This window comes from Chlorocebus sabaeus, chromosome 6 (genome assembly GCF_047675955.1).
Source record: "Chlorocebus sabaeus isolate Y175 chromosome 6, mChlSab1.0.hap1, whole genome shotgun sequence".
NCBI lineage: Eukaryota > Metazoa > Chordata > Mammalia > Primates > Cercopithecidae > Chlorocebus > Chlorocebus sabaeus.
The window spans coordinates 25,575,202-25,592,329 of record NC_132909.1 but is presented as its reverse complement, the minus strand read 5'-3'; the positions used below and the strand labels follow the sequence as shown (position 1 = coordinate 25,592,329).

The 17,128-nt window shown below is 57.7% G+C and overlaps 1 protein-coding gene across 1 annotated transcript in view; it reads right to left on the bottom strand.

Moving 5' to 3' along the window:
- Positions 1-17,128, bottom strand: part of SLC7A10 (solute carrier family 7 member 10) — a 19,328-nt gene extending 2,200 nt beyond the window's left edge. The window contains exons 1-10 of the mRNA XM_007996239.3: positions 16,813-17,128; positions 6,677-6,881; positions 3,809-3,960; positions 3,461-3,586; positions 3,239-3,392; positions 2,361-2,484; positions 2,172-2,275; positions 1,745-1,841; positions 1,411-1,560; positions 244-421 (exon numbers count right to left, since the gene is read on the bottom strand). Coding sequence (XP_007994430.1) covers positions 244-421; positions 1,411-1,560; positions 1,745-1,841; positions 2,172-2,275; positions 2,361-2,484; positions 3,239-3,392; positions 3,461-3,586; positions 3,809-3,960; positions 6,677-6,881; positions 16,813-16,963 — 1,441 coding nt within the window. The 5' untranslated portion in view covers positions 16,964-17,128. The remainder of the gene's footprint in view (positions 1-243; positions 422-1,410; positions 1,561-1,744; positions 1,842-2,171; positions 2,276-2,360; positions 2,485-3,238; positions 3,393-3,460; positions 3,587-3,808; positions 3,961-6,676; positions 6,882-16,812) is intronic.

Genomic DNA, 17,128 nt, shown 5'->3' with positions numbered 1-17,128 from the left:
ATAGGGGTGACCCCCAGCTCCGGACACCTCCCCTTGGGCAGGGGTCTTCAGGGAGCTGCTCCGTCGGTACACATGGTTCTGGAAACTTTGGGTACATCTTGGGAAGAGACGTGGCGGCAGCTGGGCCCTGTGTTCCCACCTCAGCTGCTAGGACACCCTGCTCTGGGGTGAGCCTCTAAGAAGGAGGTCCCGTTTCCAGGCCCCGGCCCTCTGTGCCGGGTGACCTGTGGCTGCCCGGCTCACCTGTGAGTCTGTGCACACACTTTGGTTTGCTTCTCCAGAACACTCCCAGAAAGAAAATGGGCACCCCCGTAAGAATGATGATGATGCCGACCCCACAGACCATAGGCTCGGAGATGAAGCTGAAGACCAGCAGGAAGGCCCAGAAGACCAAGTATGCCACGGGGATGAGAAGGTTCACCTGGGGAAGGGGGAGCAGAAACACCGATGGTGCAGGACCCCCAGCTGTCTGTACCCCTGACCCCTGAGGGTCTGGGGAGTTTTCCTCCCTTCCCTGGGAGCTGAGGCCTGAACAGCAATTGCACCCACCTACCCCTCCTCTTGGCGACAGCCCAGTGTGTTTGAGGCCAATTCATGCGTCAGGCTGTTGGCCAGTTTTGCTGAGGATTTTTCAAAGTCTCAGCGGCACCGAGTTCCACACGGCAGTTGTGTGTGGACTTGACGCTTGCACTTGGCCGGAGGTCGGTGGTTTTTTGGTGTTTCACATTTCAGGCACCGAGCACTTCTCCATATAAGGATTTATACACACACTGGGGGGCTTTGCTTTTAGCTCAGGCTATGGTCTTCTGTTTTTCTGTGGGCCCATGGAATCCTGGCAGCCTTTGTGACCTTGAACAGTTCCCGTCTCATTTTCTTTAATTTTTATTTATTTATTTTTTTAGAGACAGGGTCTCCCTCTGTCACCCAGGTTGGAGTGCAGTGGCCCTAGTACCGCTCACTGCAGCCTCGACCTCCCGGGCTCAAGCAGTCCTCCCACTTGAGCCTCCCAAGTAGCTGGGACCACAGGTGCGCACCACCACACCAGGCTAATCCTTTTATTTTTAATTTTTTGCAGAGAGGAGGTCTCGCTATGTTGCCCAGGTCGGTCTGAAACTCCTGGGCTCCAGCAATCCTCCCACCTCGGCCTCCCAAAGTGCTGGGATAGGCATGAGCCCCTGCACCCAGTCCTGAGCCTCATTTTCCCCATCTGTACACTGGGAGCATTCACAGCTCTGTCCTCATGGGGCTGCTATGAGGAGTGGATGCCTCAGTGCACAGAGAGCCCTGAGCAGGGCCCAACACTCCACAAAAGCTGGCACCTCCCATCCCACCTGCCTCTGGTGCCCACTGTGGATACAGGGGTGGCTCTGGCAGCACCCAGCATGGGGGCCAGCCATCCCAGGGCCTCACCTTGATGGGCCTGTGGAGCGCAGGCCGCCTCCAGCGCAGCAGCAGCAGGCCCAGGATGGTGACGCCGTAGCAGAGGTAGTTGATGAAGGACACGTAGTTGATGAGCGTGTACGTGTCGCCCACGAGCATGATGATGGCTGTGGCCCCGCACTGGGAGAGGACCTGGGGCTGACGGCTGGCCCCTAGCCTGCCTCCTGTCGCCCCTACAGGATGAGCCCTGGCCCCACCCCACACCCCCACCCCGGAATGGCTCACCCCGCCATTACCCGGAAGGTCCTGCATTGCCGGGTAGCCCTGCCTCCACACCCTGCCTGGCCCAGGTCCCCCAACTTACACAGACGAGGAGGGCGGGGATGGGGGTGCAGTGTCTGACGTGGATCATGGCCAGCAGGCTGGGCAGGTGCCCCTCTCGGGCTCCAGAGAAGCATAGCCTAGTGTTGGGGCAGAGATGGGCACCGGCCACTTCCTGGGTCTCAGCTCTGGACCTGATGTCCCTCTTAAGCTGTTGCCTCTGACCTCCCACTCTGGGCCCAGCAGCCCCACCAGGCAGTTCTTCACCTTGTTCAACCTGCCTCCCTCTTGCTTTCTTTGCCTCTCAGTTGTGATCAGACACTTGTTACTGGTGGGATCATCACCCCAGCTTCAGGCAGATCCCTGCCCCTGACAGGTTTCCCTTCCTCTGGCCTCCCCCCGCCGCATGACTTGCGCACACCTGTGCCCAACCTTCCCTCCCCATGCCCACGTCTCCCCAGTGCAGTCACCTGGAGTAGGTGAACAGGTAGCCGTTGATCCCTCCGAAGGTTGACAGAGCCACGGAGACGGGCATGGCCCAAGAAAAGTAGCCCAGCAGCTTCTCCCCGAAGGTCTGGGTGGGCACAGGAGAGAGGCTGTGTGTGAGGCCGGGGCAGGGGCCTGGGCAGGAGCCAGGGACCGAGCAAGGGCCCACTCACCACAGCCACCGCATTGGAGGAGAGCAGCTCCTGGGGGGACATGGCTGTGAAGTAGGCGATGTTGGTGAAGGTGTACACGAAGGTCACCAGTGGGATGGAGATGAAGATGGCGCGAGGTAGGTTCCTGGGGACAGGCAGTGGAGCGTGTCAGCGTCACCTCCTGAGGGTGCAGGACCCCGGAGACCCAGCCACGGGAGAGGCTCAGAGTCTCCATCTCTTGTGTCTGCTGGGGGTGTTGGGGCAGGAAAGGGGGCAGCAGTGCTGCGCGAGACAAGGGGACCCTGCTGTCTGCCCTGCCCCATCCCCACCTGGACACAGGCTGGTAGGATGGGAGATGGGGAAGGGGCCCCATCACATCCTGAGGACACGGTCTGATGTCTGTGCAGAAAGACAAAATTGCATACAGCCAAAATCAGCCTGGAAAATTCCCCAAAATGGCCCCAGAGCCCAGTCCATAGACCCAGAGGCTTCCTGGAACTCTCCAGTCCCAGCTCATTCAGCTGCAAAGGTTCACTGTCGAGCTCCCTGGCTGAGCATCAGACGCAGTCATTGGCTTCATTCGTAGGGACCATATTGTGTGCATATGCATAATTTTAGGCCAAATGCAAATCTCTGGATCTATTTACAGCAGGATGATGATATTCAGCCTTTCTGAGGCCCTGCAAGGGGCTGTGACGTGTCCATAGCCAGAGAAAACAGGGCCAGGCTAGAATGCAAGCCCCCCGGCTGTCTTTCCAGGGCCATTTTTGCAGGGCAACAGGCGTGGGCCACCGAGGACCAGCCTGAGCCTCGGGTGGCAGTGGGGCTGAGCGGAGAGGCTGCCTCTCCCACCAGAGGGCCTGGCTGCTTCCCAGGACCTGGTTGGGGACCCCACTCACTTTCGGGCGTCAACCATCTCCTCAGTGACATAGTTGAGGAAGTTCCAGCCACTGAAGGCGAAGGAGCCTTGGAGGAAGGCCAGGGCCAGGTGTCCCACGGAGGGCGTCCTCCAGAAAGCAAAGGCATTGCTGGGCCTCAGCTCCTCGAAGTGTCCTGGAGGCCCAGAAGTCGGGGGTCAGCACTATCTCCCCAGCCCGGCCCTCACCCCCACTCGGCCCTACCTTGGAAGATCTGGAGAAGGCCCATGCCGATGATGAGCGACAAGGCCAGCAGCTTCCCGCCTGTGAACATGTCCTGGATGCGCGTGGCCCAGCGCACGCTGGAGCTGTTCACCCACGTCAGGAGCACTGCGGAGGGAAGTGGGGGGTGGGCGCTGAGGCTGGGACCTTTTACACTGGACCATGGCCAAGTCCAGCCCAGGTGGCCTGAGAATGGCCTCCCCTCTAGCAGCTGGAATGCAAGAACCCCAGATCCAAAGGGAAATCTCACCCCTCTATCCTCCCACTGAGGACAGGGTGGGGCCAGGCAGGCGGCTGATCTGGGGACAGTGGCCCAAGGGGGACGCTTACTCAGGCAGGCCATGGACAGCACCCGGGAGGCTGTGGCAGGGGGGATGCAGTTGGGGAACACGGGCTGCAGCACGTAGTTGGAGAAAGTCATGGAGATGACAGCCAGGCTGGTGGGGTACATGATGAGGAAGGCACTCCAGAGCAGCAGAAAGCTGGAAGGAGCGGGGGCGGGAGTGGCTCAGGCGGCCCAAAGCCCTTCCCAGCCAACCCAGCCCTGATGTGTGCAGCAGGGCTGCCCTGGGCCCGGCACCCAGGGGCTGGCGAGGCTGCCAGAGGCTGGCACCAGTCCAGGGAGGCAGGGTTGACCTTGTTGAGGTCTCGTGGCTGCATTGATAGACTGTTTTAACAGAGAAGGTGTTACATGTACTTAAACATTGACAGGGTTGCTGTGGGGCAGGCGCTGGGAACAACATGGGCACCAAACGCTCGCTTTTCTTTGCTTTTCTTTTCTTTTCTTTTTTTTTTTTTTTGAGACGGAGTCTCACTCTGTTGCCCAGGCTGGAGTGCAGTGGCATGATCTTGGCTCATTGCAACCTCTGCCTCCCGGGTTCACGTCATTCTCGTGCCTCAGCCTCAGTGGGACCACAGGCGCCCGCCACCACACCCAGCTAATATTTTATATTTTTAGTAGAGGCGGGGTTTCACCATGTTAGCCAGGATGGTCTCGATCTCCTGACCTCGTGATCCGCCTGCCTCGGCCTCCCAAAGTGCTGGGATTACAAGCATGAGCCACTGCGCCCAGCCACCAAACACTTTTCTAATGACAACTAGGCTCCCCATTGGATGCAGGCTGTTTCCTGAGCCAGGGTCTCTGTCCCCAGACCTCTCAGCTTCAGTCCTGGCTCTCACAGAGTACTGTGGCTGAAGATGGGTGACTCCAAGCTGTGTCCCCCTCAGGGAGACCAATGGGGTGCAGAGACCTCACCAAGAGCCCTGGCTGGGGGTGGAGAGTGATAGATGCCCCTTCTACCTAAATCTTGCCTCTGCAGGGCACCCAGGCTGTGAGTCTGACATGTTCTCAGGGGCTCTCCTGCACCCAGGGGCGGGTCTGCCCTTGGGGGTGGTCCTAGCCCCTGGCCAGCCCTCCAGGGAGAGGACTGCCTCGTCGGGGACATCAGCCATCTCTGGATCACCTGCCCCTTGCTCTGCACAACCATCCCCGCTCGGCCTCTGGGACATCCTAGCTCCATGGCCCTCCTCCCCTGCCAGGCATCCCCTCTGCCCACCCCACCATGTTCTTGCCTGGGGATGAGGTCCTGGCCCTCTTCTTTCTCCTGAATGTCCTCTCCAGGCCTGAAGCACGATTATTCTGCTTTCTTGGTTCCCAGCCCCTTTGAGGACCCTCTCCCCAGAGAAGAGTGCTAGAGATGCACCCAGAATGGCATGCAAGCCCTGGCAGGTCCCCCCATGCAAGTCTGCCCAGTTAAGGACCCCTGGCTCATATCCCTCAGAACCAAATTTTGTAAATTTCAGCCCAGACTTTTCCTCTGAGCTCCAGACCATCTAGGAGCCTCTCAGTAGGGAAGTGGGTGCCACTCTGGCTGCACCCACCTCTCCCAAGCTGGCTGCCCGGTCCTCTCGAATCAGGTTCCTAAATGATTTTAGAATCTGCCTGTACCTTTGCGGCTCTTGCCACAACGCAGCTGAACAAATACAACAGCTTCAATCCCCCGATGCTCTCCAAGCTCCGGTACCTGCTGCAAACCCAACCTGACCTCACCTCTAGCTACAGCAGACTCCCTGCGCTCGCTCGTCTGGGCCACCACACCCTCTGTTCACACTTCCCCCGTGCTGGGATGCTTTCCTCACTGGTCAGCTAGGCCAGGCAGGGAAAATCCTCTTCCTCCCAGCCTCCGGGCAAGCATTGCTTTCCTGGGAGTTCTCCCTAGGTGGCGCACACCATTCCCTTTGCTGTGTGGCTGCTGCCTCTTGTACACACTCTCAAAGCAAGGCTCCTCCAGGTCTTAATCCCATTTAAAGGGCTGCTTCCTCTCTGTTCTGTGAGCAGCTTGAGTACAGTGACAGGCCTTTCTATCACTGCCTCTCCACCCCTAGGCTCCCAGTAGGTGTTCAGCAAATGTCCCCTGGTGAATGAAGGAAGGATAGCAGGGTGCTATGGAAAGGAGACCTCTGGCCGGGCGCCGCAGTTCACTCTTGTAATCCTAGCACTTGGGAGGCTGAGGTGGGCGGATCACCTGAGGTCAGGAGTTCAAGACCAACCTGGCCAACATGGTGAAACCCTGTCTCTACTAAAAATATAAAAAAATTAGCCAGGCACGGTGGCGGGCGCCTATAATCCCAGCTACTTGGGAGGCTGAGGCAGGAGAATCACTTGAACTCGGAAGGCAGAGGTTGCAGTGAGCTGAGATCGTGCCATTGTACTCCAGCCTGGGCAACAGAGCAAGACTCTGTCTCAAAAAAAAAAAAAAAAAAGGGCACCTCATGCAGGGTATATGATAAGAATATCACACTTCCCTCCTTGCTCCTCATGCAACATATGGGTTTACCAAAATCGAGGCCCCTCCTCACCTGGGCACTCATGTTACCTAGGGGTTTCAGACAGTAAGCATCCCCTCTCCTTGAGTATAAGGCAGGGGGTGAGGTTCAGAGGGACCTCTATTTTAAAGGAGATCCAGAGATGCCCAGAGGCCTATAGGAGTGCCCAACACACATCAGTGGGGTGGGGTGGGCCTCAGTTCCACCTGCCCTGGCCTCAGAAGGCTGTGCAGCACCCGCACACCTTCTCTCCATCCATTCCCACGACCTCCCTAGGAAGCCGGAAGCAGGAGTGGAAACTGACGCGAGGGCTCATTTGGCCATCCCGTTTCTGAGAGGGTGTGCCCCTACCCGCTGGTGCCCCACACTCACCCAGCCAGGCCCCCGAAGATCTCTGTGACGTAGGCGTAGTCCCCGCCGGACTTGGGGATGGCGACTCCCAGCTCTGCATAGCAGAGGGAGCCCAGAGCTGTCACGCCCCCACCCAGGACCCAGACGAACAGGGCCAGACCTACGGAGCCCGAGTGCTCCAGGACCCCCTTGGGCGAGATGAAGATGCCCGAGCCGATGATGTTCCCTGTTGGGGGAGAGATGGGGAGGCATCAGGCCTGGGGTCCCCTTCACAGCCTGGCCTTCCGTGTGGGGATCTGCCTGTTGCCAGGAGGAAGAGAGCCCAGGGTGCTTCCTGGAGGAGGAGGAGGAGGCAGGAAGTGGGCTGGAGGTGTGGAATGCCACTGGCCGCCAAGCCCAGCAAGTGCCATTCTGGGCTTATGATCTGCCCCTTCCTCAGTCCCTGATATGGGAAATGGCACCTCATCCAGCTGGCCAGGTCCCTCTGCCAGAGATGGGCCCCGTCTGACTTCCTCAGCCCTCCATTGCCCCTGTGAGGCAGGGCCAGCAAAGTGAGGAGGCTGAACTACCTGAGTGATGGCAGACGGTGGCTCTCCAGGCACCCCACAAGGCCCATGCTCAACCCACACGTCTACTCAGAGCCCCAGGCGTATCAGCCTGCAGCCACTTGTCCTGCCTCCAGCCCGCTAGCCAGAGCTGGCCCCTAACCTAGGACTTCAACCACTCTCCTGCCGCTTTCCCACCGGCCAAAGTCCAAACTCATGGAGTGGCTCAGGAAGTAGCACCTCCTCCATGAAGCCCTCTTTGACCACATCAGGTTTGGGCTTCTCTTCCTACTTTAGTTTCCTCTCCTCTCCTCTCTCCTTTCTTTCCTTTTCTTCCCTCCGCTTCCTGGATTCAAGCAATTCTGCCGCCTCAGCCTCTCCCAAGTAGTAGGATTACAGGTGTGAGCCACCACGCCTGGCTAATATTTTTTGTATTTTTTTTTAGTAGAGATGGGGTTTCACTATGTTGATCAGGCTGGTCTCAAACTCCTGACCTCAAGTGATCCACCTGCCTCGGCCTCCCAAAGTGCTGGGATTATAGGCGTGAACCACTGTGCCTGGCCTTCTTTCTTTCATTCAGACAGGGTCTCGCTCTGCCACGCTGGCTGGGTGCAGTGGTGCGATCATAGCTCACTGCAGCCTGGGACTCCTGGGCTCAAGAGATTTTCCCACCTCAGTCTCCCTAGTAGCTGGGACTCCAGGTGTATTACCACACCCAGTTTTTTTTTTTTTTTTTTTACTTTTTGTAGAGACAGGGTCTCATTATATTGCCCAGGCTGGTCTCCAGCTCCTGGGCTCAAGTGGCCCTCCCTGCTTGACTTCCCAAAGTGCTAGAATTACAGGTGAGTGCCACCACACCCGGCTAATTAAAAAAAAACTGTAGAGTTGAGGGGTTCCGCTATGTTGCCGAGGCTGGTCTCGAACTCCTGGGCTCAATCGACTACCCACTTCGGCCTCCCAGAGTGCAGGGATTACAGGCGAGAGCTACTGTGCCTGGCCCCTCTGCTTTCTGACATGATGGGAAACATTCAGAGGGGCCAGCTGTGGTCTGTAGAATGGGTTCCCAGGATGAGCAAGACTCAGAGTGCCTGCTGAGCCCTGAGCTCCACAAAGAGGGACAACGTTCTGGGTTACATGGTTCTCACCATCTGTGCACATGAATCAGGTAACCTCACTGGAGATCTGCACTAGGGCCTGTCCAAGAAGAAATAAACCCAGAACCTCGGGCGCTATGAACAAACAGCCCTGGTAGCACCTGCGGCTCGGCCTATGCAGTAGCCACACCAGACCTGGTCCTGAGAGGACGGGTCCATCTCTTTCAGAGCGGAGCCCGCCTCCTCCACCTGCCCGGCCCACAGGGGGCTGGATAAGGACACGGTTGTAGCCACCAATTTGTATTCACTCCTTGTCCACGGTGCTCCCCCACCGCCCCCCCCGCCCCCGCCCCGGCCGACACAGATTTCCAGTCTGGACAGCTACGACGCCCCACTCGGTTTTCCGGTCACATCCCAGGAGCCCTAAATACATCCAGATAAGGATGAACTAATTCCCGTGCCTCAACCCCCAGAGGTAAGCTGTACCCTTAGTCTACTTCTCGGGGGAGAGAAGTGCCTCCCTCATCTGGCAGAGGGGTCCAGGCCTGGGTGGGCTGTAAGGTTTCTAAAGAGCCTTTGAGTTCCCTCCATCCGGCAGCAGGGCCTCTGTTCTCAGGACCTGGCGGAGTGGGATTTGCCGAAAGCCAGGGAGGTTGGAAGCCAGCGGGGGCTGGGTGGCCTTGGAAGGAGCTGAGCATGTTCATGCTGGGAGCATCCCAGGCCCTGAGCCACCCACCCTGCAGACAGCCCACCGTGCTTCTGCTTGGCGGGGCCTCCGGGGTGGAGCTCCGGGGGAAGCCATATCTGGCACCCGATCTTCTAGGGCCATATCACTAGCCTTGTGCCCAGTGGCTGAAGACTCGGATACTGGGCTCGCCAGGGGTGGGGAGGCCACTATTGTTTTGAACACGTGGCCTCAGGTCACAGTTCAGGACTTCCTCCCTTGTGACTCAAAGGACCACAGGCGTTAGTCAGTGTCTCTGAGGTCCTTAGGGGTTTCTCCCTCTGGGCCTAGACCACTCGCAGCATCTCCCCCAGGATCATGTTTGAAGGTGGCAGAAAATCACATCATGCATCCCCCACACTGGCTGCTCCCGGCATCATGAAGGGTGGGTGGGGCACTGCATGGAGCAGCCGGGGCTGTGGGCTTGGGCATGGAGGAGGGAGGGGGCTGTGGACAGGAATAGGGGCCTCCAATGCTCCAATGATTATAGGAAGGGTGTGGGAGGGACTGGTGGATTTCTTTTTTTTTTTTTTTAGTAGAGATGGGGTTTTGCCATGTTGACCGGGCTGGTCTTGAACTGACCTCTAGTGATCCACCCACCTCGGCCTCCCAGAGTTCTGGGATTACAGGCTTGAGCCACCATGCCCGGCCAGATCAGTGGAGCTGGAAGGGGGCTGCTGGGGTTCCTCCCAGTGGTGAGGGAGGGTCTCCCTTCCCAGACTCCGTATTTCAGCCAAGCAGATCTACCTGGTTCCGGAAGCAGCAATGAAGAGGCCCAGCCCTTGGGGGAACCTGGTTTAAAGGGGCAGGAACTCAGAGTGGAACAGGATGACGGGGCGCGGGATGGGCCTGGAGATACCACTGAGCCCTGTTGGGTGTCTGACCCATGGCTGACCAGAGACATGCGGGTTCTGAGGCCTCTATGTTCCTGTCCACCCAGTGGGATGACAACTCAGTGGTCCCTGCAGGTCCTCCAAGGGCCAGAGCTCCGGGCAGGTAGGTGAGGAAGTGAGTGTCCCCCAAGTCGTCCTTCCCAGAGTCTCCACCACCCGCCCCTCTTCCTTGAGCCTTCGCTGGGTAGCTTTTATCACATTAAGATGTTTGGCCTGATGGGGCTTACTCGGCTTCTTGGAGGAACGAAGAAAGGGCCATTGTTCCCCGTGGCCACTGTGGTGCGCGCTGACCTATTTCTGGAGGCAGCGGCAGACCACGGAGGTCACAGGGGCGGCCCGCGGAGGTCAAGTTGCAGAGCGAGCCACCTCCCGTGGTGTGTGTGGGGAACGTGCAGTCTGATTTGGGGAGGGGGCAGGGAGGGCCTGTCGGGCCAGGAGACTGGCACCAGTCCTCATGCCTTGAAGCACATTCCGCACCCGACAGTGTGACTCAGGCTAGTACTGCCCTTCTGAGCCCCAGTTCCCCCATTTGTCAGGTGGGGCCACTGGGCTAGGGGGCAGCAGAGGGCCAGTCCAACCCTGACTTCAACAGGGAGGATGCACCCTGCATGTCTGTGCTGGGCCACGGAAACAGTCTGCTCAGGGGCCCTGTCCCCTACTGTGGTAGGCCTCTCCCCAGCTCACTGGTCTCCCTGAAGCAACACCACCTTCAGGAAGCTCTCCCTGACCAGCCACCTTGGCCCCTGCAATCTGGACGTCGCCCCACAGCCATGGTACCTGGATGATGGCTGGAAAGGGATTCTTTTATTCGATGCAGGCATTCTCTTGGCCCCGTCTGGCACATCAGAGGCCATGGAAAGTGCTTTTGGATCTCACTACGCACTGCCATCTGCCTTGGAGACCCCCTAGGCAGCCCCATCTTTCCTCTGAGACCTGAGTCACCCGGGACCCCAACACCGCGAGGTGACCAGCTGCGGCCTGGGTGAAGCCTACCCCGCCAAGCGCACGGGTGTCCTCACGTCCTCACAGCAGGCCTGTGTCAGATACCTTTCTGGGATGACGACTGTGACCTCTGAGGTCTGGGCAGCACCCCAAGGAGGTGAGTGGGGACATCCAGGATGTGCCTGGAACTGCCACTTGGCCAGCACCCGCCTCCAGCCTAACCCACTTTCCTTTGGAGACAGGAGATGAGCGGAAGTGTGCAGCCCTCTCCAGCTCGTTCAGCCCAGCCAGCCCAGCCAAGCAAACCTCGCCCGGGGCCCTGTCTCCTGGCTGAGGCTTCTCACGGTCACCAGTGACTTCCACGTTTTCAAATGCAACAGTCGAGCCCCAGGCCACGTTATTGACTCATCAGCAACATGTGGCAAGTGGATTGCTTCCTCCTCACTCGGCCTCCTGGCCTCCCCCCAGCCTTACCGGCTTCTCCTTTTCAGAATCCCTTATCTTGCTTGACTTCTAGATACTGGGTGCCCAGGGCTCAGTCCTGGGGCTTCTTCTTTTTCTTTCTATGCTTTCTTGATAGATAGATAGATAGATAGATAGATAGATAGATAGATAGACCTCGTCTATTACCTTGACTTCTGCTGGCAACTCCTAAATTTATATCCCTAGCATAGACCGCTCTGCTAAATGAAATCTGTATGTGCAACGAACCACTCAGCAGCGGACATCATAGACTTTCCATGTTCAAAATGGAATTCCCGACTTTCACCTCCTTGCCCCCAAAGTGCTCCTCTCAGTCTTCCCTGATCAATAAATGGCAAAACATCCTCCCAATTTCTTGGACCACAACCTTGAGTCACCCACGATTCCTCTCTCTCTCCCCCAGGACATGCATTCCATCACAAATCCTTTGGCTGTCATCTTCCAAACTCATCCAGAATGGAACCTCCTCTGACACCACCATGGCCACCGTCCTGCCCTGAGCCACTGTGGTCTCTTGCCCGGGGAGATCCAGGTAGCCTTCTGAATAGCCTTCCTCCTCCCCCCACTTATTCCCCCACTGCCTCTTCTGCATAGTGAGTCCTGCTAGCCCCATTCCATCACCCCTTTGCTCAAAGCCCAGAGTTCCTGCCTCACAGAGAACAAAAGGCAATGCCCTTAACATAGCTTGCAATGCCCTGCTCACACTGAACCCCACCCCAGATCTCAGCTCATTTCCAACCTGAGATCCCATACCCTGGCTCTCTCCATCCTCCTTCCTGGCTTCACTGTCTGGTCTCAGCACTTAACAAGACATGCATTCAGCTTGTTCATCTTGATCGCGTGACTCCCACACCGGGATGGCAGCTCCAGAAGATGGATTTCGTCTGTCTTGACCCCCATGGTGTCTCTGGCACGTAAACCAGTGCCTGACACCATTCAGTATGTAGTGGTTGAATAGTGGTCCTGGAGCACACTGAGGGTATCTGACCCCAGGGCAAGTTGCCTCAGTTTCCTTACCTGTAAATGGGACTGTGGTGGGGAACAGGCAAGCCCTGCACAGTTCCCAGTGCCCAGTTCCCAGTGCCCTGGTGAAGAGGGGCTGGGGTTCTGCAGAGGTCCACCCCCCTGGGAAGCCCAGCCACCTGCAGCCCTGGAGACCAGGGAGGGTCCTGGCTGAGGCTAGGTGAGCAGGGATTGGTTCCTGAGGAGATGAGGTTCCTGATGTCAACTCCTGAGTCCCTGAACACACATCTGGCCCACAAACCCCTGCAGGAGCCGGACTCTAAAGTCAAAGAGAGAGCAGAGGAAGGGCCTGGTCAGCAGACCCAGAGGGGACTCCCACTTTGGAGGACCTGGGTGTGTTCCTTGGGTTGTGGATCCTGCGAGGGAGCTGGCCGAGGTTCCTGGGTCAGTATGAGAGGTCCTATGAGTCCAGCCGCCGAGGCGGAGGCAGACTTCCCTGGCCGTCTGTTTGTTTCTCCACCCCTAGTGGAGTAGGATAGGAGCTCAGTGAAGCCTAGTTGGACAAACTCCCAGCTCAGTCCCCAATCCTCCCCCATCAAGGGCTCTGACTCTAGCCCCAATTTGCCCAGCATCAGAACAGTGTAAAGGGCACTGGGACTGGGCATGGTGGCTCCCGCCTGTAACCCTAACACTCTGGGAGGTTGAGGTGGGAAGATCACTTGAGTCTAGGAATTTGAGATCAGCCTGGGCAACACGGCAAAACCCAGTCTCTACAAAAAATACAAAAATTAGTCAGGCATGGTGGCAGGCGCCTGTGGTTCCAGCTGCTTGGAAGGCTGAGGTGGGAGGATTGCTTGAGCTTGGGAGGTCGAGGCTGCAGTGAGCTATGATCATGCCACTGCACTGCAGTTTGTGCTATGGAGCAAGACCTTGTCTCGGCTGGGCGCGGTGGCTCAAGCCTGTAATCCCAGCACTTTGGGAGGCCAAGACGGGCGGATCACAAGGTCAGGAGATGGAGACCATCCTGGCTAACACGGTGAAACCCTGTCTCTACTAAAAAATAGAAAAAACTAGCCGGGCGAGGCGGTGGGCGCCTGTAGTCCCAGCTACTTGGGAGGCTGAGGCAGGAGAATGGTGGGAACCCGGGAGGCGGAGCTTGCAGTGAGCCGAGATCGCACCACTGCACTCCAGCCTGGGCGACAGAGTGAGACTCCGTCTCAAAAAAAAAAAAAAAAAAAAAAGACCTTGTCTCAAAAATATAAAATCAAATAAATAAAATAAAATAAAATAATAAAGGGCACTGGATTGGGAATAGAGTCTACATCTGGTTCCGAATCCTGAGCCTATCAGCCTATCACTTGGAGCAGTATCATTTCACTTCCAACCTTAGTTTCCACTCTGTAAAATGGGTAAAAAAATTCCCACCCTGCAAGGTGGGCATGAAATTCAAATGAGATAAAGGAAGAACACGTTTTCATAAGGTAGTAAGAGGTGTTTTTCTGAACAGATGTTGGATGTGACCACGTCCTGCAGAGCCCCTGCCCCAGCCAGTTCTATTTTCTCCAGCCTGGCCGATTCCCTTCCATCTGAGCTTGCGGTGGCCGGCAGGCACTGCCCTAAACACACTTGACGTGAGTCTCACGCCGGCCCATAGCCTGCTCTTCCAGGTCTTCCCATTCTCAAAAGCCTCACTTCCCAGTCTGAGCTGGAGCAGAGGGTAAATGTGGGAGAGAGTGATAGGATCTCCTGGGAGGGTCGCTGTGGAAGTTTTGGAAATAACATGTTCAGTAATAGTAACAAACCAAGGTAGATTATGAAGCAGGACGTTGGCTGGGCAGGGTGGCTCACACCTGTAATCCCAGCACTTTGGGAGGCCGAGGCAGGCAGATCACTTGAGGTTAGGAGTTCAAGACCAGCCTGGCCAACATGGTAAAACTCTGTCTCTACTGAAAATACAAAAAAATTAGCTGGATACGGTGGTGTGTGCCTGTAATCCCAGCTACTCAGGAGGCTGACATAGGAGAATTACTTGAACCCTGGAGGCGGAGGTTGCAATGAGCTGAGATTGCGGCACTGCACTCCAGCCTGGGGGACACAGCCAGACTCTGTCTCAGAAAAAAAAAAAAGAAAAAGAAAGAAAGAAAGAGAGAAAGAGAGAGACAGAGAGGGAGGGGGAGAGAGAGAGAGAGAGAGAGAGAAAGAAGGAAAGAGAGAAAGAAGGAAAGAAAGAAAGAAAGAAAGAAAGAAAGAAAGAAAGAAAGAAAGAAAGAAAGAAAGAAAGAAAGAGAAAGAAAGAAAGAAGAAGCAGGATGTCAAGTTTTAAGACTTTTAGAGCTAAAATATGACACTTTGCAGACATTTTTGATTCTGACCAGGCTCCCCAGTGTACTGGTGGAGAGAGAGGGAGCCCACCTGGGGCAGAAAGGTAGGGTGGGCTGGGGAGGGGAGACCCTTAGGACTTCAGGTGGGGAAGGCAGTGCAGACCCCAGCTCAGTCCTCATCTGCCCAGTCCCCACCTCCTATCACCTTCTGGTTGAGGTCGATCTCTCCTTGTTTTTTCCTGCCCCGTCCAGCCTCCTGCCTGCTGTAACCCTCCAAGGCTCCCCAGGCCAGGCCAAGACCAAGGCTCCCCAAGACCACCACTGAGTGCCCTGGGCTTGGGTTCTGTAGCTGAATTGGTTGGCCAAGTGGCCCTTCACCCTGGCTCAGTCTTCAAGGTTTGGAGGCCAAGGTGGTGGACTTGGCACAGCAGGAAGGAACTGAAGGGTGGGGGAGCTGTCAGGGCAGACCTGGGCTGCATGGGAAACTTAGAGTCTGTCCTAGAAAAGGAGGGGGTGATGGTGGAGTTGGCCTTCTCCACTCCCACCACCACCACCTCCACCATCACCACCACCACCACCACTGCTGCCGCCACCACCACCACCACCACCACTACCACCGGGGCCCCCTTCTGGGAAGAGAGGAGCCAGGCAGCCTCCCTGTGGCCTGGGGAGGATGGGATGTGGGGAGGGGATAGAGTAGGAAGACAGGTCAAGAATGCTGGGCTTAGCTGAGGAGCCCAGGCAGAGCTGTGTCTCTCTGCACCTGCCTGGTGCTGTAGCTGGCTCTAGGCCTGGCCTCAATCCTATGGCCCACTCATGGTGTGAGCTTCCCCTTCCCTGGAGGACAGTTCCTGGAGGGGGTGTGGGCCAAGAAAAAGCTCTAACCAGCACCCTGGCCAAATCCCTGGAGCCAGCCCTTCCTTCCAGCAGACCGTCTGTCAGGCAGGGGCATCCTAGGCCAAGAAGCTCCCAGGGCCAGGTCCGGACCAGGTTCTAGGAGGCAGCATTCTAAGGGGAGGCGGTGAGATGGTGGAGTGACCTGGCCAGGGGCTGTGTTCAGGGGCGATTCTGGATGGGAAGAGCTGCTAATGTGGGGGTGGGAGAGGACGAGGTGAAGACGCTGGGTCTGCCCTACTAAGCCTCCAAACTTTCTCCATCTCCAGGGGTCTGAGGGTGGGAGGACAGTGAAGACACAAGCGGCTCTCACTGGCAGGGGACCGAGAAGACTGGCTGGCAGTAAGGTGAGAACAGTCGAGGCCCCAGTTACTCATCCCCCCAAACCATCTCTCCTGTCCCTCCCTGGAGGGGCTCAGAGGCACCCTGTGTAGACAAAGAAATAAGTCTGGATTAGTCAGTATCCATGACTCGGGACAGAGTGGAAAAATACCACTGCCATTCCCATGACCCCTGAGCTCTCTGCCTACCCAGAAACCCCTATGTGGGGGCAGGAGGACATGGACCCATTCTCAGGTGGGGACTATGGACCCATTCTCAGGTGGGGACTTTGGACCCATTCTCAGAGGGAGACTTTGGAGTCCAGGGCCTCCAGACCAGGCGAGTGCCCAGTGCCCACCAGGATCCCAGCCCAGGGAGCAGCTGGCCTTCTGCAGGCTGGGTCTGCCCACTGCTGCCCCCTTCCCCCAATTGCTGGCTAACCCGCTCCCTCTCCTGGGCCCTGCTGCCAAACCCTGCAGTCATTGCCTGCTCTGAACATCTGTCCCCTCTGCGCCGGCTGCGAGCTTGTTCACTCTACTCACAGGCCCTCCTGCTTTCCAAGAATAAGTCACTGCACTGCGTGGCACCTGGACCCTGCCCACAGTAGGTACTCAGACTGACCCACAGTTCAGAACTTGGGGAGCTCAGCCTGCCGCAGCCTGACCAGCCCCTACACTGGTCAAGTTCCTGCGCTAATTGCAAGACTGCGGTCATGGCCATTTCACAGATGAGGAAACTGAGGGTAACTGCCTTGCAAAAGCCCCGCAGCAAAATCGAGTCCAGGTGTAGGCGGCAGGGAGGTGGGAATACGCAGCTTTGGCACCCTGGGCCAGCAGCCCCTGCCCTCCCAGCAGTCGTAGCGCTCTCTGAGGCCAGACCGCAGGTGCCCCAGGCAGACCCGTCCGAGCTCCCGGAGAGGCGGCGCCCCTCGTTCGGCCTCCGCCCGCCCGGCGCCCGCCCACCTGGGTCCCGCTCACCGATGATGATGGTGCAGGCGCTCAGCAGCCCGATCTCCTTCTTGAGCGCCACTCGCTCCGAGGCGCCGGGGACGGGACCTGGGACCGGGGAGGGCGAGGCCGCAGGGCTGGGGTTCCCGTGCTCGCTCGGCTGCTGCGTGTGGCCGGCCATGTCGCTGTCCCGCTGCGTTCCCGCTCCCTGCGCTGCACCGTCTGTCCGGCCGGCCGCCCGTCCGTTCGTCGGTCGGTGAGCTCACGGCCCTCGCAGTCGGGACAGCGCCCACAGGCGGGCGCATGCGCTGGCGCGGGGCCCGGGACTGGGGCCCCCGGGTGGCGG